Genomic DNA, 18,013 nt, shown 5'->3' with positions numbered 1-18,013 from the left:
TTAAAAAGTCAAAACTGGGGAGACATGGTACAGAAACAATCCTCCATTCCCTTTCACCTATACCACAAAGATATGAGTGTAGCAGTAAAACCTTCTGCCTGTTACAGTTCTTCTAGAGCATGTAACTCAGATTGGAACAGAAGACAAAGGTCATGAGAAACATATTTGGCATTCATATATGACTGTGTATTCAAAATAACCCTTTTCTTGTGATGTCAGCCTAGCTTCTGCTTCCCTTACTTGTCTCCATAGATTCAGAAGAACACTCTCAGATAAAAAAACGATAACAGGATACACAGAAATAAAAAGCAACTAAGGAAGTAATTAAAGGCTACCCTATCTGACATGAGATACAAGTCAAAGTATTACAAAATATGGTATCTTAGAAGTAACATCTCTGATTTTCAACTACTTCAGAATGATCTGAGCCGCAGTGATCAGAATTTCAGAAGTTAGCTTTGCTCATTAAAAAGCAGATGAGCAAATCTTTAATCTCTGTTTTGCCTGAGAGCTAAACAGGAGTTAGCACAGGAGTGCTAATATCAATTCAGCAATACAGTATATACATAACAGTTACTTCTTTCATTGTCCACAAATTATGTGTCAAAGACACCATGGGACTATTTTAGCTCTTTAGGACAGGTTAAGCTGCACAGATCCAGGTGGATATCAACAAACAAACAGAGTGTGGTGATGTCAACACCATTCTAAGGTACAGGAGGAGTGTATTTTATGTGACATTGTGTCCCCAGTCTTGCCATAGCCAGAAACCACAGTGGTGGTTTCAAAACCAGCAAAGAGAGTGGAGAATTGGGACAGAGTCCAGCAGTGCAGAAGGATCTCAAAAACAGAACACAGGTTTGACCAGAGAGTCTTCTTTGGCATTTCTTAAATGCCTTGTAGTCAACATTGTACTGAGGCACTTCGTTTCAGTCAGCAAAAAGCATTCTCCAGGTGAAATAATGTCCTTGTTTCTACCAAATTATAACATTTATATGGAGTTATAGGGAAAAAAAGCATATAATACCTACACTGTATGTCATTACAAAATTTTTTTGTGTTTGCTGAAGGAAGCAGTTAATATTTAATATGAATTTTCAATGCAACAAAAAGTCAGTTAAGAAAAGTTATTAAAATTGCATCCTTGTTCAAACTCCAGGTAAACAATACTTGCTCAGCAGTGCATAATAAAATTAACAAAATTAATTTTCTCCGGGTATAGGAATTTTTTGCGACAAGCTCATAGAGAAATTTTTGACTTCTCATTTTGTTTTGAAAATAGAGCTATTCTATCTGGTTTGGGTTTTTTTAAATACAGTAATTTGCAATGCAGTAAGATGGTAAACCTGTGCTAGAAGTCTCTGTTATTAAAAGCTCTGTGATCAAGGATTTGCCTATGCAGTTAAAACATTGTATTAACTTCAATTGTATTCCACAGTTTGAGAAGAATCATAGGGCTGTTCTTTTCTGAAAGCAAGCAACTGCCCTCTCTAACAGCTTTTTGTTACTGCTTTCTTTGAAGAACACTCTTTATTTTTCATTTATTTTGTTTGTAAACATCTGGTTTATATGCCCTTAAAAGAAATGGACATTTTTGTTGCTCAGACAAATTAGTTAATAGGACAATTAACTCCTACTCCCAAACAAGTCCTGTTTCCTGAGTATGATTTACATAAAAGTGTTGAGAATTTCACAACTGTTAAACAATTGTGTTTAATCAGATACAGACAGTGACATAGCACACACTTGACAGCAACAGCTTCAAAGAACTTCAAATTTCTCTACATCAAATAACATCTGAGGATGAGCGACATACTCAGCCTACAGAGAAAAGGTAAATATACATTCTAGCTATTAAAATTTAAATTATTATCTTTCAAAAAGGCATCTTCATAACCCCATAATCAAATGGCTTCTACCAACAGAAACACTTCCATGTCTAGAAAAGAACTCTAAAGAGTCTCAGAACTGGATATTTATGGAAATAAGATGACTCCTGGATTGTCATTTTGTTTTCATGTTAGCCATACTCTTTCTGAAGTTACATATGAAAAGAAATTTTCTGTCGCAATGATGCACAATTTTGCTACCAGTTGTGACAGTTATGCCTATATTTCTCTTCTCTGACTTGAAGAACTGAAGAATAAAATCAAATGTGCTGAAAGTGACACACAACAACTACACTAGTTTTGCCTAAGTGTAAATATATTGAAATAATCCAAGATAACATCAGAATTGTGGTGCAGTAATGCAGTTCAACCTGAAGCAAAATTCAGACTCAGACTTTTGAATGCTATTAAGTGTTCAGAAAACTTCAGTTTGTTCTGATATCAAAATCTATATATCTTTAAGTTTGACAACGGTGATCAGATAGTTATAGCTGCATTATTTTTAATCTAGTTTTTACAATTCATAGTAAAAAGGAAAGATCAAATGAGTGTAGTCTGTCAAGCTGAGTCCCCATCAAGAAATTTACTCTACAAAATTTTAACTATTATCACTGCAAGATGAAATAAAAGTAGGGGAGTATACCTGCTTACTATTCTTACACCCCATGGCTAAGTAAATATAGTTCTCAATGCTAGTTTATATAAAGTGCAACAGGACACAACAGATGCTGCAAAATTTGAAACATCCACAGTGAATCTGTCTTCATTAAAATGGACATAACCTACTAATTTCCAATCTGGCAGAATATTATAGTGTCAAAAATAATTTTAAAAAGAAGGCAACAAACAAAGAATTGCAGTGTTCTCTTCAAATTCACCAGTATATATAATAGCTAATTGAAAGCAACACTATTCTGGATGACAAAAGGATTTAGGTTACCAGTACCACCTGTAACTGCTCATCCTGTAATACTGAACCAAAACTTAAATAATCTGGGAGTTTCCGGGAGGTAATAGGCCTTTTATGTAAAGTACTATCTAACAGGCTATTCTGACACTAAAATGGAAATTATATAAATTGTTTCAACATAAAACATTGCACATTATAGGACCACCTTCTACACTGGTAACTTAGTTGATACCATCCATATATGATAGATAGGTCACTCTCCTGTGACACTACAAATAATTTTCTCATAATAACATGATCAAACTTATTTCTCTCAATAAGTATAACTGCCCTTCAGCTACTTAAAATTATAAACCACCAAATTCCACTGCAGTGTTTCAGCTGGACAAAGTGTATACATATCCCTACTGTCAAACTGACAGGACTAGAAACAAATAGTTTGCAAATAAAAGCATACTGTGTTTTGGGGTTTGCCCCCTCTTTCTTTTTTTACTTACTTTTTTAATAAAATCAGGTATCTCCTTTTTCTCTGAAAGGTGGTTAAAAGAGGAGCAGCATTCTACCTCCAAGACATATCCTTCACTACTGACGTCACCTTTTGGAGACCTAAAGAGGCAGACAGAAAAAAAAGAATCACTTTCTGTTGTTAAGACTGGATACCCAGATATCCCATTAATAAATATTTCTCCTGGAGACCTAACCTTCACACAAAACTTTGGTTCCAATACATTGACCCCACTGAGTTCAATACAGTTCTGACAAGTCTCATCTACCTGGTAGGGGAAGAAATCACACCAGTGACTGCAGATGATACAATGCTTCAGGGACTTCCAAATTTCTTTATCTATCCAAGAAACACTTTGTCAGCCTGGCATCTATGGTCAACACCAAGGAGTTGCACAGGTGATATAACTCAGAATACACAGAAAGAAAGTTCCAATGCAATGGGCTGACAGATGCTTTGGGCCACACAGGGCAGCCTGATGTAAGATGTGTTTCACAGACAGCAATTAAAAAGAAATCCCTTCTCTTATCTAGCAGCATTCCAAGTCAACATTTAAAAAATCAGTGCCTAATCAAAGTAGTTTATCCTTCAGTCTTCCCTTATGCTTTGTTGTTGAGACACTTAAAGCAGTGTTAGAAATCCCTCCTCTTTCAGAAGACACTAACTCCTAAAATAATTCAAAGCATACGGCATTTGCTGTATACATTGCTGAACAAAGCAGCACTGTGGAGACATGGTATCGGTCAAAATACACCAAGGGAAAGTTTGGAAGTTATACTGAATGTTCTTAAGAAAGTCTGTAGGCATGGACTGCAAAGAAGTGCTACTGAGTGCACTTTTCGCCTCCTCTGACCTCTCATGAAAGGATACATCTGATCAATAAAGGATAACTAAGGAATCATATGTTTCCTCAGTTCTTTAGGAGAACACATAGAAGAATGCACAAAAACAAAGGCTAGCCTGTAATTCTTGGGAAGAGTAACAAAGTAGTTATCTAACACCCCATACGGAGAATCAAAAGAGCTAGTTTGAAGTAAAGAACTAATCGTGACCAGCAGTGGTCTGATGCACTGGGTACCTACAGGACAGGAAGAAAGGTACAGAAGTTTGAAATGAGAATGCTGAGGAAGCAGCAAAACAACAAAAGAAGGGTTTTGCAGACTTGCCATGCTTGTAAAAGCAAGTCTGTGCAAAAGCCCTGTTCTGGGGACTGAGACTGTGTGATACATAAAACACGCTTCAGCTACAGATGGTCCCAGGGGCTTTCCCGAGATGCTAACAGTTCCCTGGAGCCATGAGATGTGTAGGCTGCTGACTGCAAACTGGCAGTGTGTTTCCTAGGCAATACTGCAGACATTTTCTGAAGTACCACATGACGTTGTATTTTGTATTGGATCCTCCCCCTTTCACACAAGCTACACTCTCACTTCATTTCTCTCATCTCACTTACATGTGGGACAGGTGGTACCTGACTCTGCATTGTTTGGTTATACTGAAGTCCTTTTCCCATTAGTTTTTCCCCTCTTTTCTAGGTTTTTCTTATAACCTGTGGTCCCACGATTCTGGAAAAAAATTCTAACAAATCACTGGTGTCCATGAAAACTCTCCAAACATTATCCAAATACAGGACTTACAGAAGTCATTACTGGGGGACTAGAAGTATTCTACCCCTACTCCTCTGTAACAGGCACACATGAATTAACTTAAGCAGTCGGAACAACTTTATCAAGAAAATAAAAAATCATTCTGTGAGGGGCAACATGTGTACTGCAGACAACCATTGTGCAGATTTTTCACCACTGATGAATTCAATAAATTCAAGGACATAAAAATAAACTTTAGAAAGTCTCGCTGCTAGAGTACTTACTATTATATCTACTTTTTTTTTTTTAAAATCTGAATATGACCAACTGGAATTGTAGCCCTGATGTTATCTAGCCATGTTCCAGATAGAAATAATACGAACTAGGACTCTCTAATGCCCAAGCGATCAATAAACCATCAGAACTGCCACTCAATATTGCAACATTAAATGGAGCAAACACAATTCTCCAGTGCTTCAGCTGTTGTATCATTACAAACCAGAAGTGGATTACCAGGAACATGCAGCAAGGAACCAAGCCCTTTCTAGACAACCAATCCCCTTCTGGGGTGTCAACTGCAAAACTCTACAAATGGGAGGAACAAACATCTCTGCTATTTCCCTTACCGGGATAAACCATCACAGTTCCCTTCCAGCCTGGCTGAGGAAGCCATACTCCCCTACCAGAGACTTTGAGATACTATTGCTCAAAGTTAAGGTATCAAATCCCAGAAATTAAGTGTGCACCATGCTATCTCTGTGCCCACTCTTTCGACAAAGTCTGTTCCTTACAGAGTGATCAACTCTAGCACTACTGTAAATACTTGCTGAAACACACACAAAAACTTACTATTTTAATTACTCTGAAAGAATGAGAAAGATTGTATTTTCATTTTAAACCCACTGGCTACCTGTAAAAATAAATTCCTTTCAACCTATATTGGTGAGGTTTATATACAGGTGTAAGGATTCCTCTCCTCTCCCTTAACAGCTCCCTGGGCTCTGATTGTGTGAAGTTTTTTGAGGACCTGCTTCTAACCTCTTTGAAAGGAGTAAGAGTTATCTGAGATGCAGATTATAGCCATAAAAATATAGTTCTTACTACAACTGCTCTAAAATGTCCTGTTTATTTTAACTCCTTTAAGAAGCACTTACTTTGAAATACTCTTGCTGCTTGGAAATATTTAAGTGAATAGGAGACAGTGAATTCCTCCTTTAAGATTCTGAGGGCTACCTCTGCACTAGGGTTCATAAAGAAACTGCATCAAATACCATTGTACTCTGTTAAGAACATTATTTTATGGAACACACTTAACAGCTTCTACTAAAGGTCGTAAAATCCTAAGTTAAAATCTTCCAACAGAAGTACCCTATATTACTAAGAAATATTTTTCCATGCTTTCAAGTAAATTATGTCCATATATGTTAAAAGCATGTCTTTGTCTATACTGGTAGTTTTTACCTTTTTAGGAAAACTTTAAGAACCTGTTATTCTGTCAAAAACAAACACAGCTTCTCATGCGAAAATAATAAATATCTGCGGATATTTACGTGGTCACAGACCACAAAAATAATTTTCTAAGCAAATCTAGGTGGGCAAGAAATTATTTTCAGTCTCTATGCAATTATCAATGCATTTCAAACATGTATCATGAAGTATTTCATAGATACCATATAAGTCTCACATTAAACTCTTTGAATATTATTAGTATAGCCATAAGGAAGTAACTAAATATAGGTACAGGTAAATTCTATACTGAACAGAAATTAATATAGTTTTGGGTTTATTAATTTAATGGGACTACTTTTAGGATCACTTTCCTTAGAGATTATGAATTACGATCCCCAAAATACGCACATCTATCAAGATCCCAAGCAACATGGAAAAAGTCCAAAGAGCACAGTTCATTCCTCTGCTCTGTTTTGAAGAACTGATGTAAATAATTTGAGAACTAACCCAATAATCCACCAGTTTTATAGTACAGGATGTTACTGGCAGTCCAACGTACAAAATATTTTAAAATTAAAGTAATGAGTTTAAAGTTGATTTCTACTTTCCTATAATAAAATATTTCTCAACAGAAGGCGAAAGAGAAATGCTGAGATCAGTTTAGTCAAAAAAATGTGTGAGCTCCAACAAGAAAGATCTTCTTTTTCTTCTGGATGCAGTAAGCAATTTCTTCCTTTTCTTTTCCTCCTTCTAAGTTGGAAGATCGAACCTTCCTCCCTTCATTGCCTGCAAACATTTAGGGGTTTTTATTACTTTTATTACTCCAATTAAAATAAAAAAATCGCTGGGTTAATTAAAAATGGCCCAGTCCTGAAAGAAGCACATCTGGATACACTCATGCAGTACTCTTCTTAGAAGCCAAGATGACTGGAGAAGCTGGTACATCCCGACTCATCACAATGCCCTGTACTCACTCTAACACACTTTGTGACACCTGAAAGGTAACAGAAGGGACAGTGTGAACAATGCCAGCACTTGCCCTGCAGTGAGGAAGGGCAGTCTCCTGACCACTGCTCCCAGAGAGGATAACCACTAGTTAGCCATGGAGATTTACAGGAAATTTCATTGTAACTTGTATACCCTAGGCTTTCATTTGTTTTTCTTCCTTTGCTATATACCTCGTTGCTTGTTTATCCATTTTCCTGAAAAAGGATTTTTCTGTCACTGTAGGTATCTTCAGTGACCACCATGGACACCCTTAAGCAGGGGATGGCAAAGTGCTGAGAGGAAATTTCAGTCTACCTGATGCCGAGCAAAGAGACAACATTCGCAGGCCTGGCAGGGTCAGGGTAGAGGGTACCCTCAAATGTTACCAGTACAGCTGAGGACCACAGGCTTACAAGCAGTGTCATCCTGAATTCTAAATAGCACCTCTAGTGCCACTAAAGAAGAAGAAAATACATATAATAAATAAGATTTTCCCTTATAACTGGAAGTTCTTGGGCCAAAAATATTTTACGATGGTTGTTGCAGTAGGCTGTCATTTCCTGCACAGCTGTTTGTTGTTAAGCACCATTTCATGGTAGATAAACCATAACCAGCTGTGGAGTACCAGTAACTTACACAGTAACTATTAAAGCTGACAACTCAATGTCTGTTACAAACTGGATTTCCAATCCTTTTCAGACACAAGAAGGAATTGAGGAAGCCAACATTTGGTCCTAATCTTCCTGAAGTTCCCCATGCCCATGAATTTGGCAAGCTGAAACACACTTGTAAACTGCACGGACACTCTAAAATAACTATTTGATTAAGATGATGCTGGGAATGTAAGTGCAGTTTTGAGATTTTCCACTACACAGGAAGAGCTCTACAGTTCAAAATATAACTGTACATTCATAACAAACTGATCTACGTTACAAAAAAACCAAAACCACACCAAAGTGATTAACGTGAGCAGCTGGTGTCTGTATGATTCCAGGTTAAAAACCTAGGAAAGCTAGAATATCTGAAAACCAAGAAAGCAGCAACTAAAAATCCATAGGTTTTATGATGCCCACACAACAAACACAAACAAAAAATTTAAAAATTTTATTTTTATAAAAATAAAGCAAGTATATTGTATCATGACAGCCTCAACTCTAACCCATGTGACAGTGTTTCAACTTTATTATCTAAACATTTTCTTTACTAGAAATTTCCTTATATAGGAAACCTTATTACTGGAATATATTAGTTAGTAAAATTTATAAACATTTTTTTTATGACAGCATATAGAGTTTCTTGAGAAAAGTTTGGGCACATATGGATACATAGGCATCTTTACTGTGCAGTGTTTATAATTTTGAGAACACGGATGAAAGAACATTTATTTTGGGTCAACGTTAAAAGTTATTGTGAGGAAATATGTATTTCTTTGAACTCGTAACAAATAGCAAGCTTTCAAAACTCAAGCCATTGTCCTTTGAGCTAAAGGAAGATATCTGTTGACTCTTGGGTATAGAATAAATATCTTTTCGCTTAAGTTGAAATCAGCCTGCTGAGAGCAACAACACACTGTATTTGCACACAAACATGTTTGATCCTAATGCTCACGAAGACAAATTCAGACGTTTCTCATCTTCAGGCTTAAATCCTACATGAAAACCAAATAGATACACACACACACACATATGCATTTACATTTGAATTAAAAATATATTGTACCAATGCTAAGTACCTACTTTCACCAAAGCGAAAACACCGAAGTGAAATACCAGCAAAACCAAGAAACTGTAAAAATCTTGGTTTACTATTAAACTTTTGAACTCAGTCTGTCAAATTCCTTTGCAGATAAACAGAATTCTTGTTAGCCAAGTGATGAAAGTTTGCATTACAGGATTAATGGATATAGGGAAATTACAAAAATAGAATCAGAATCATCTCATCAAGTAAACCTCTGCAACACCTGACACCTCATTATTTTTCAGAAAGGGAAAACAGCTGCAAAGCTGTTTGAGGTAAACATACAAATTTAAAACATTTAGAACATTTAGAAACTCTAAAACAATTATTCTTAAATCAAACTACTTAATCTACTTCTGCACAGCACTGTTTCCCTGCTGATTGCTTCCCTGACTGGAGGCAAAACCTGTAGATTGCATGTCCTAAGACACAGGTTGAACAATGGAGATAAATTCCTTGGAATTCAATTTATATCCCTTGCTTTTCTACTGAGGCAAGATGGAGCATCTGCAAACACGTCAAAACTATTGTAAGCAGACTGTTTATGAGCCCAGACCATGTATCTTTTCTCCTGAGAGAGAACGGAGCTTATTTTCCAGTACACAGTATTTAGAAAGGGACATTAAACATTTTAACTGACATTGAATTTTGAAACTTAAAGATACCAGGCAGTGGTATCACACTAGGGGAAGCTGGGAACAAATTTCAGCAGCTTTGTGCTATGGTTTTGTTACAGTTTTGTTCAGGGACTGACTTTGAGATTTCTCTGCAGGAACAGGTTACCTGCCACAGCCACAGGCTGTCCAAAATAGTACCGTGCACAAGACACCTACACTGAGATTGTTGTGTCAAAAACCAGTGAGTATGGAAATAAAAGGGCAAGGAGAAAAGGTTACTACACACACAAAGAACAAACGATCTCTGTTCTTAGGGGGAACATAAGCAACATACATGTTACTGTCCTTATCTTGGTTAGCCAGAACCTCCCAAATACACCAACCATCCCCTGACCCTTCCACCAGCACAGACATGCTGTCACATGTTCACACTCTCCAGGGTACCACCTTATATTCCTTTTCCTGAGATTCTTGTCTTCAAGTGTAAATCAGTGTGAATCTACTTTTCTCAAGTGGAATCAATGTGAACCAGCAGGGCATGGCCTATACTTCATACCTGGAGCCTAAATTCAGAAAAAAAACCCCTGTAAAAACCTGGGCTTGAAGATTTTTCTTTGCATAATTTATACAACATGTTTTCTCCAAGAAACCCAAGTATCTCAGAACTCAGCACAGACAGTAAAACAGACAACTGCTTTTTAAAGATCTGCCACATTTTCCCTAACATTTCCAAGGGTCAATCCTTGGTTTTCAATAGGTACAGCTTCCATATATGTTAGGAATGTGTCTCCTCAAATGTCCTACAGCAGGAACAACTCCTACTTACTTATTTACCAGAAATGATTACACAGTCAACATAACACAGCCACAGAGGAACCAGTACAGATCAAACAGAAAACTCCCAAAGTAACTTTAAAAGTCACCTTAACATACAGTGATGCTGCAAATACACACTATTTTGAAACTACATGACAATAGGACAGTGGCAAAATAGGATAAATAACACTAATAGGTACTTTTTCCATGAGTTCTAATGCGCAACACACCTCAGCACTACCTTTTCCATTTTATTCTTGAACAAATTCAGGCACTGCACAACTCAGTGACTGCAGCAGCATGGAGTTCCTGATGCACATCATCTGTTGCAGCTAGTATAGACTCTTCCTACCTTTGGAGAGGCAGAGGTATAAAACTAAGTCCTCAGAGTATAAGTCAACAGTATTAATTTTAAAACATAAAACTGACATAGAAGGATGCAACAATGACTGAAGAATAATTCAAATGTTCAGTTCTGTCTCTGTACACATAGAATTGACATTACTGTATCAAAAAGGGACTCATACAACAATTTCATTTCTGTTTTGTTCAGGCAACAAAAATAAGAAAGGTGGAAAACCACATCTGGTATCTGACAGACAACAGACAGATGAGGTGTACAGTGTTGGAGCCATCTGTGTTGAAACACCTGCAGTAAGAAAGGAGCTACAGCCTCAGGTGTTTTGCAGAAAGCACCCAGGAAGCCTGAAGTTGGGCCCCACATCAACGTACAGAGTTTTTTATGACTCCTTGACTCATTCCCCAAAAACACCATACCACCAAGGGGACCACTCTGTACCTCACAGCATAAATGATGTTACCAGTGATTCTATAGCTGTGGCTGAACCACTTGTACTCCTAAAGTCCTATGACAGATATAAACACTCATGTGATCAACAACCATCCTAAGCAGACCTAACTTCTACCCAAGAATTCAACTGTTTTATACAGAGACAGCCTAGCGATGACAAGACATCTGACAGTCCCCAGTGGAAAAAAATGTAATTTAATCATTATCAGCAGTGTGATGAGAAAGGTTAGTTAAAAAAATTGACAGTATGTCTTTTTGTTTCATACTGTCACATTTTTTCTCCACAGCTGCATGTGGACTGACATGAACTCATGGTTCAAATACAGCTGGTCTCTACACAGGCCACACAGAGACCAGATCTGAAATCTATGCAACACCCATCCCTCTTCATTGCACCTGGCAATGCAAACATTCATTGCACCTACACACTAAGGAAGCAGCTTCTCCCACACTCTTAGCCAAACTCCAGAATGTTTAAGCTACATAGAACACCAAACTGATGTCACTTCCCTTTCTGGTACTTGTCTGTTTTTTCCTGCTTCGCCAAGTCTCTTCCACTTCCCTAGGCAGTCAGAAATGACAGATAAGAGAATGCAAAGAAACAGAGTGCAAATGCAAAAGGAAATATAATTGGTTCAAGACTCTCTACTGGCTTCAATTTTGTACAGTCATTTACAGCTGTCTAAAGTGTATGAACCACTGGCACCCAAGTGAGTGAGGAGGCAATTAAGATTTTGTACTCTTTCACAGTCGTTCTGCACAGATGCAAACTACTGGATACAGCATGAGACAGCAGTGACACACTGAGCGCTCTGGCTTGAAGACTGTATTGCCCCATTGGGAAGGATGCTGCTCTTCTGTGATATGTCTTCAGAGCTCAGACCTGGAAGATGCTGAACCCTTGGACTCCAAACCAACAAAAGTCCTTAAGTGATTGCTTAACATTGGAAACTTGTGCATGTAAATACTTTCATTACTTGCAGCAAGGTATTTTGTAGGCAAAGAAAATAAGGCCCCAAAACCAGGAAAGCTCAGCCTGATGTTACTCAACAAGTCCACTGTTCAGCCAAACATCCTACATTTTGACCATAAAACTGAAAACCCTTTAAACAATAATATCAGGCAAGCCAGCATGAAGTTCTGCATTAATAAAATCAAAATCAAGGTAAATTAAGAATTAGTTTAGAAGCTCAGGTTGTCTGTGACACCTAATGCCTACATATATTTGTTAATGGAACGAAAAACTTTTTCCTTGGGTCAGAGACTGAAGTTTAACCCTGTCCACTACCAAGTGGCTACCAGGCTGTAGCAAATTGAATGGTGAATGGTTTAGTTTTTGAAGAGATGTCTAAAACAGCTGCATCCTTTCTTTAAAGCATCAGCACAAAGAGCAGGACTACAATGGGCAAAGGGAGGTTTAATTATCCCCAAGCCTTCAGTATTTGTCATTCTAAGAAGGGGTGGACCAGGGAACGCAACTAATGTAGGGAAACTACGGAGAATGGCTGCAACAACACAGGTAGCTGCAGAGTTGTGAGTGGTCAGGTAATATTAAATTAGATTTTAAATAATTAAGTAAAAATCCTATGTTTACAAATATTCACATTTTAATTTTCTTCTGGGGCATTTAGCAGCACATTCTCTTGATTTTTTAAAAATCACATTAAATCATAAAAGAACAGAATTCCTATTCCTTCATTCATCTTCAGACTTCGATTGTGTAAAATATTCTTAATACATTTTAAGAAACTGAACAAAGCAGGACAGCAATCTTTTTATTTGATGAGTTCACACCGATTGAAAATGTAAAAGAACATGTAAAAGAAATGTAAAAGAAACTGCTTAGAGGAAAGAAAGGTCCAAAGTCTACACATAAATTTGAGAAGTATGTATTAGTACTATAGTTCTCAAATTAATTGCATTAACCATAACTGTTTAAGCACAAAATATGCCTTTTTTAAGCAAACATTTCTTCTGTCTTAATCTAATAAATTCTTAAAGGGTACCAACGAGACCATCCTCACAAATTGTCAGGCATAGGGCTTGTTTGTTTGCCTCTCATGACAACACATCCCAAAATACAGAGCATATTTCAACTTGTTATTCTCTGAGTTGTCTGCCAAACTGCAGACGAATTGTAAACACGGAGAACATGTTAAGCCTATTCGAGCCCACCAAAAAAAAAAAAAAGAAAACAAAAAAAAAAATCATGTCTTGCACAGTAAACTCTGCTATAATTTCCTGATGTAGGTCAAAACTCAGCGGGAAATCACATTGTCTATTTTTATCCCAGTTCACTGGAACTGCTTTACCTTTCTGTTTTCTTGATAAGCACAGCCCTGAAGATTTGTTCCTGGGGAGTTTTCTCTTTTTCATCAGTTGGTTGCACAAAAGGGTGGACAGCAGCCAAGATAAAGCCCTGCTGGTACAATTCTTGCAGCTGAGCTGGAAGATCACACAAGGAGGAGAGCTTGATTGCAGATGATCCTGGCAGCTCAGCTGGAAACAAAAAGAAATTGGTCAATAATCCTACACTGGACTATCATGTATTTTAAAATTCAGGCTCTTCAGAGTCAAGCAAGCTTCACACTGATCTACAATATTAACACCAAAGCGACCTTTCCTGACTCCGATTTTGTATTTCAGATTTTAGGCAGGCTGTCTTGGCAAAGGACTTGTATTACACAAGAGACTGGTGCAATTAAATAGATACGTTAAAATGCCAAATTCACTACATAGTCTGGCAGAGATGAAATGAAGAATTTAGTAAAAACAAGGCAGTTGGTCAAAAGACATTTTAAGTTTTAGTAGCAGTCATAGTAGTGCAAGTAGAGGAGAGTGTGTCAAAAATACAAAACGAGAAAAAAGACAGTCAGTGAAGGTAGAACATGTCAAATTCAAAAGCAATAAAGAGAAGCATCCATCTACACAAAATTTGTATTATCAGACTAATAGATCACTGATGCAAAATGCTGATGAGACCAAGTGTCTGCCAATATGTCTGAAGACCACTTTGTTGCTATATTTATAATAGGAACGCTAAGAGTAATGCATACCTACAGCGATGAGAAACCTTTTAGAACAGACACTAAACCTTACACCTCAGGGTTTAAGGAAACCTATACGATATCAGAGACGAGGATGAGACACAGTATATGAAAATAATCCTTTTCCAATCTGCTTACTGTAGGGTTTTATGCCTTCCTGTGAAGTATTTGATGCTGACTCCCATCAGACACTCGACATACACACAGATACTTCAGCAATTGGAATCTTGTGGGCTTCAGAAGAAAACCCCATAAATCACCTAAAACATCTTTCTATTCTCTTCCTCTCTATGTCAGTAATTCTTCATACGTTTTTCATATCTTGTGTGAAAAAGCATCTTTCTTTCCTGACCTTTGCCTCTTCATTTCCATCTCTCTTGGATGATATTTATTATTTCATCCATAAACCATGTGAGAGCATATAGGGTGGTGAGATGTTCCTCCCTTCCCACTGAAAGGGGAAGGGATGTTGCAACAAACACAGCAGGGGTTCCCAGAACCTTGCAGGCCGTCACGAAAAAAACCAGCACTGGAGAATAGTTTGTATGAAAGACACCAGCGATGCAAAATAAGGTTTCATTGTACTGCTTTTTTCATCAAACCATGTGGCTACTCTTTATGAATAATTTAAGAGGTTATCAAAAAACTAATAAATATTCAAACCAAATAATACAGAGGAATAATTTAAATAATAATAGAATAGATGTGCTTGGTATGTTTTTTTCTTCATATAAGACCACGTTCCAGAAGAGGATAATGGAACTTTTCGACCAGAAGTTTAAGATGCAGAATTTTTATTATTTTTGCAAATAAAATGAGATCCAAGCTACGTGTACATTGACAGACAATAGGGCTCTACCTTCTACAGCAGCATACAAATCACTTCAGAGTCATAAAAAGAGATGGCACAATGAATAATGCATAGTAATAAAACCAACTGTTACTTACTGGACCCTACTGGGGATCAAAATGGGGAAACCCAGAGGTTAGAACTCCATTTGCCCTCCTGTGGCTCAGAGACTCCAAATATCTTTGACTACACTGCAAATAATTCAATTAATTAAAAAAATAAGAAAATCAGAATACCTTTCTAAATGAGGGCTTTACTTGAATACAATGGAATGACTAAACACTACTCAGTAATGTTAATTCTGGTAATAGTGCTCCAATTTTTAGCAATCATCTATGAAAATAGATGCTTGCCTTGCATATGTACATAGTATCAGGATTCTTCTGAGGATACCTTGGTAAAATTAGTAGAAAGTCTAGTCATTAACACGGGAGAGTGATTGCTTCCTCCTAAAAGCTAAACATGAGCAGAAAGTGTGAAAATGCATGTAATTGGAGCCTTGGGATGTCACTTGATTAAAAAAGAAAGGTAATAGAAAATAAGAAATGGGTGGGATCATCCAGCTGGTTCATCCTATTACCTAGAGGCAGGATCAGTCCTAGTTTAGCTATTTCTCACAGTTTTTCTCATCTATTTTTAAAAACGTTTAGTAATGGAGACTCCACAAGCCCCGTAAGTCATGTTTCAGCACTTCTCTATTCTAACTACTCCAAACCTTTTCCTAGCACCTGGCCTAAATTTCCCTCTCCGAAATTCAAGATTGCTACTTCCCCACTAGAGTATTTCTTTTCTGCAGCAGCATTTTATAATTCCTAAAACCTGTCATGCCTTAATCTTACTTTCTTTAGACTGTATAAACTTGGTCCTTTCAATGTTCTTGTTCTTTTGTGTTTTCGGTATTTCTAAATAACTTTTGATGGTTTTCTCCTCATTCTCTTAAATTGGTCCACATTTTTCTTCAGGTATAGTATGTGAGCTTCATCACAGCAATCCAGTATAAGTCTCATCACTGCTTCGTAGCACAGAAAAGCTCTTTAACATTTATTACATCTCATGTCAGATTACATCATTGTGAGGGGGAAAGGAAATTATTTTCCCCACAACAGTGGCCAAATATCCCAGCCCTTAGTGAATTTCGGTTTTTTTCTTTCACTTTTCAAGGGCCATTCTGGATTCTGATTTCTAGAGCAAACAGTACTTCTCAGGTTGGCAAAACTCAATAAACACACTCAGTAGTCTATTGTCAGAATAATTAATTCAAATTATGAATTTTAACAGACTCTGAACAGAACTATTTTAAGCTTTACAGTTAATATATCTTTATGGGCTGATGCCAAACTATTGCTAATTTCTCCTTGGACTAGAGATCTTTTGGAGAGAAAAGACAGTTCCTGTTACACAGCTGATGCCCACAAAGTCTACATGAATTTCCTGAGTCTACAGACCTGTGCTGTGCATTCTTGTTATTCTATGACTGGTTTGTGTGATGCAGATTCCTCTCCAGAAATCACTGCTACTCATCATCCTCTGGTCATTTTATAAGTAAGATATTTCTTCCAGTATCTTTCTAGGCATTAAGCTGGGCTAACAATCATATAATTCTCTTTAAAGGTAGGTTAGAAAAGGACATCACACTTTCCCAGAGAGTTGCATTCATCCTTCAACATTCTTTAGTCCAAATGGTAAGCTTTCAATTATTTCTTCAGCTAATTCCTCTAAGGTGCATACCTGTAAGTTTGACCTACTTGAAAACACCTAATTTATGAAATCAGTTGTCAATCTGATTTTTCCTTACTTTAACTTAGAAAAATGCTAACATTTTCAGAAAACCTTACACAGCTTCCAGTAAAAACCATTGAAACATTTGGTTTAGTTCTTAAAGAGAATTCTAATCATGCCACTTTGGGAAGTAAAAGGAAAATGAAAATTGTGTACAACAGGGACTTGCATAAGGTAAAAGAGCAAAAGAAATAATAAATAAAATCTTGTGTAACTCCACTGCTTATAAGCCTCTATGTTGCCAAAAGATAATGCTGACTTCTTTCAGCAGCCTCCTTGCTGCTCTTGAACCACAGTTAGCTCACAGTTTTACATTCTGGTCCATGTTTCCCTATTTATTGTTGCACTTCACATCTTGACCTCAAAAGATTCCTTTGTTTACCCTGTCTACATCTAGATGAGCCTGTAAGAAACTCGTAAATGACAGAGGCGGTGTTTTTCATTTTGGCTAAGGCTGAAAGTGGAAATAGTAGTGCTTGCTGTTTCTGGAACTGATTACCAGGCAAATTAGTTTGTTGCCTGATTGATAATTGAAGCTGAAAACACTTCCAGCAATGCTCAGATACACACAGAGAACTACAACTTAGAGATCCTTCAAAAAGAAACAAAGTTTGTGTTATACAACTGATATTCATAAGGTGACTTTCCTGGGTGTAAGGACTTGTGTATTCTTTGCTGCTAATGGAAAAACCTGACGAAACACTCACACTGTCCTCATCTTACCACAGAAAAATCAATAAAAGGAGTGAGTTTCCATAAAAATTTACAGGTTGTGTCATGTATATATGAAAGGGGTCATCTCTGCAACTCCAAAAAGCAATTTATGGGAAACAGGGAAAGGAGGCACAATCTACCACAGGGATCCTGAGGGACTGAGAGCAGGCTGAGAAATATGATTGGGGTGACAGGCATTGAAGAGAACTTGTTCCTCCTGTGTTAAAGAAGCTCCTCTTTCCTTCCCAGTGGATCATCCAGGGCTCCTCCCACAGAAATCAAACAGCCACTGACCAGCCTCAAACTGAAGCATCTCATA

At 37.2% G+C, this 18,013-nt stretch overlaps 1 protein-coding gene across 2 annotated transcripts in view; it reads right to left on the bottom strand.

The window, feature by feature from the left end:
- RFTN1 (raftlin, lipid raft linker 1) overlaps positions 1 to 18,013 on the bottom strand; it is a 97,665-nt gene that overhangs the window by 43,505 nt on the left and 36,147 nt on the right. For both annotated transcript variants that reach the window (XM_064673670.1, XM_064673660.1), the window contains exons 3-4: positions 13,617 to 13,803; positions 3,297 to 3,405 (exon numbers count right to left, since the gene is read on the bottom strand). In XM_064673670.1, the coding sequence (XP_064529740.1) occupies positions 3,297 to 3,405; positions 13,617 to 13,803 (296 nt within the window). The remainder of the gene's footprint in view (positions 1 to 3,296; positions 3,406 to 13,616; positions 13,804 to 18,013) is intronic.

Source organism: Pseudopipra pipra, chromosome 1 (assembly GCF_036250125.1).
Source record: "Pseudopipra pipra isolate bDixPip1 chromosome 1, bDixPip1.hap1, whole genome shotgun sequence".
Lineage (NCBI taxonomy): Eukaryota > Metazoa > Chordata > Aves > Passeriformes > Pipridae > Pseudopipra > Pseudopipra pipra.
The sequence above is the reverse complement of the archived record's forward strand: the minus strand, read 5'-3'. Positions and strand labels throughout refer to the sequence as shown.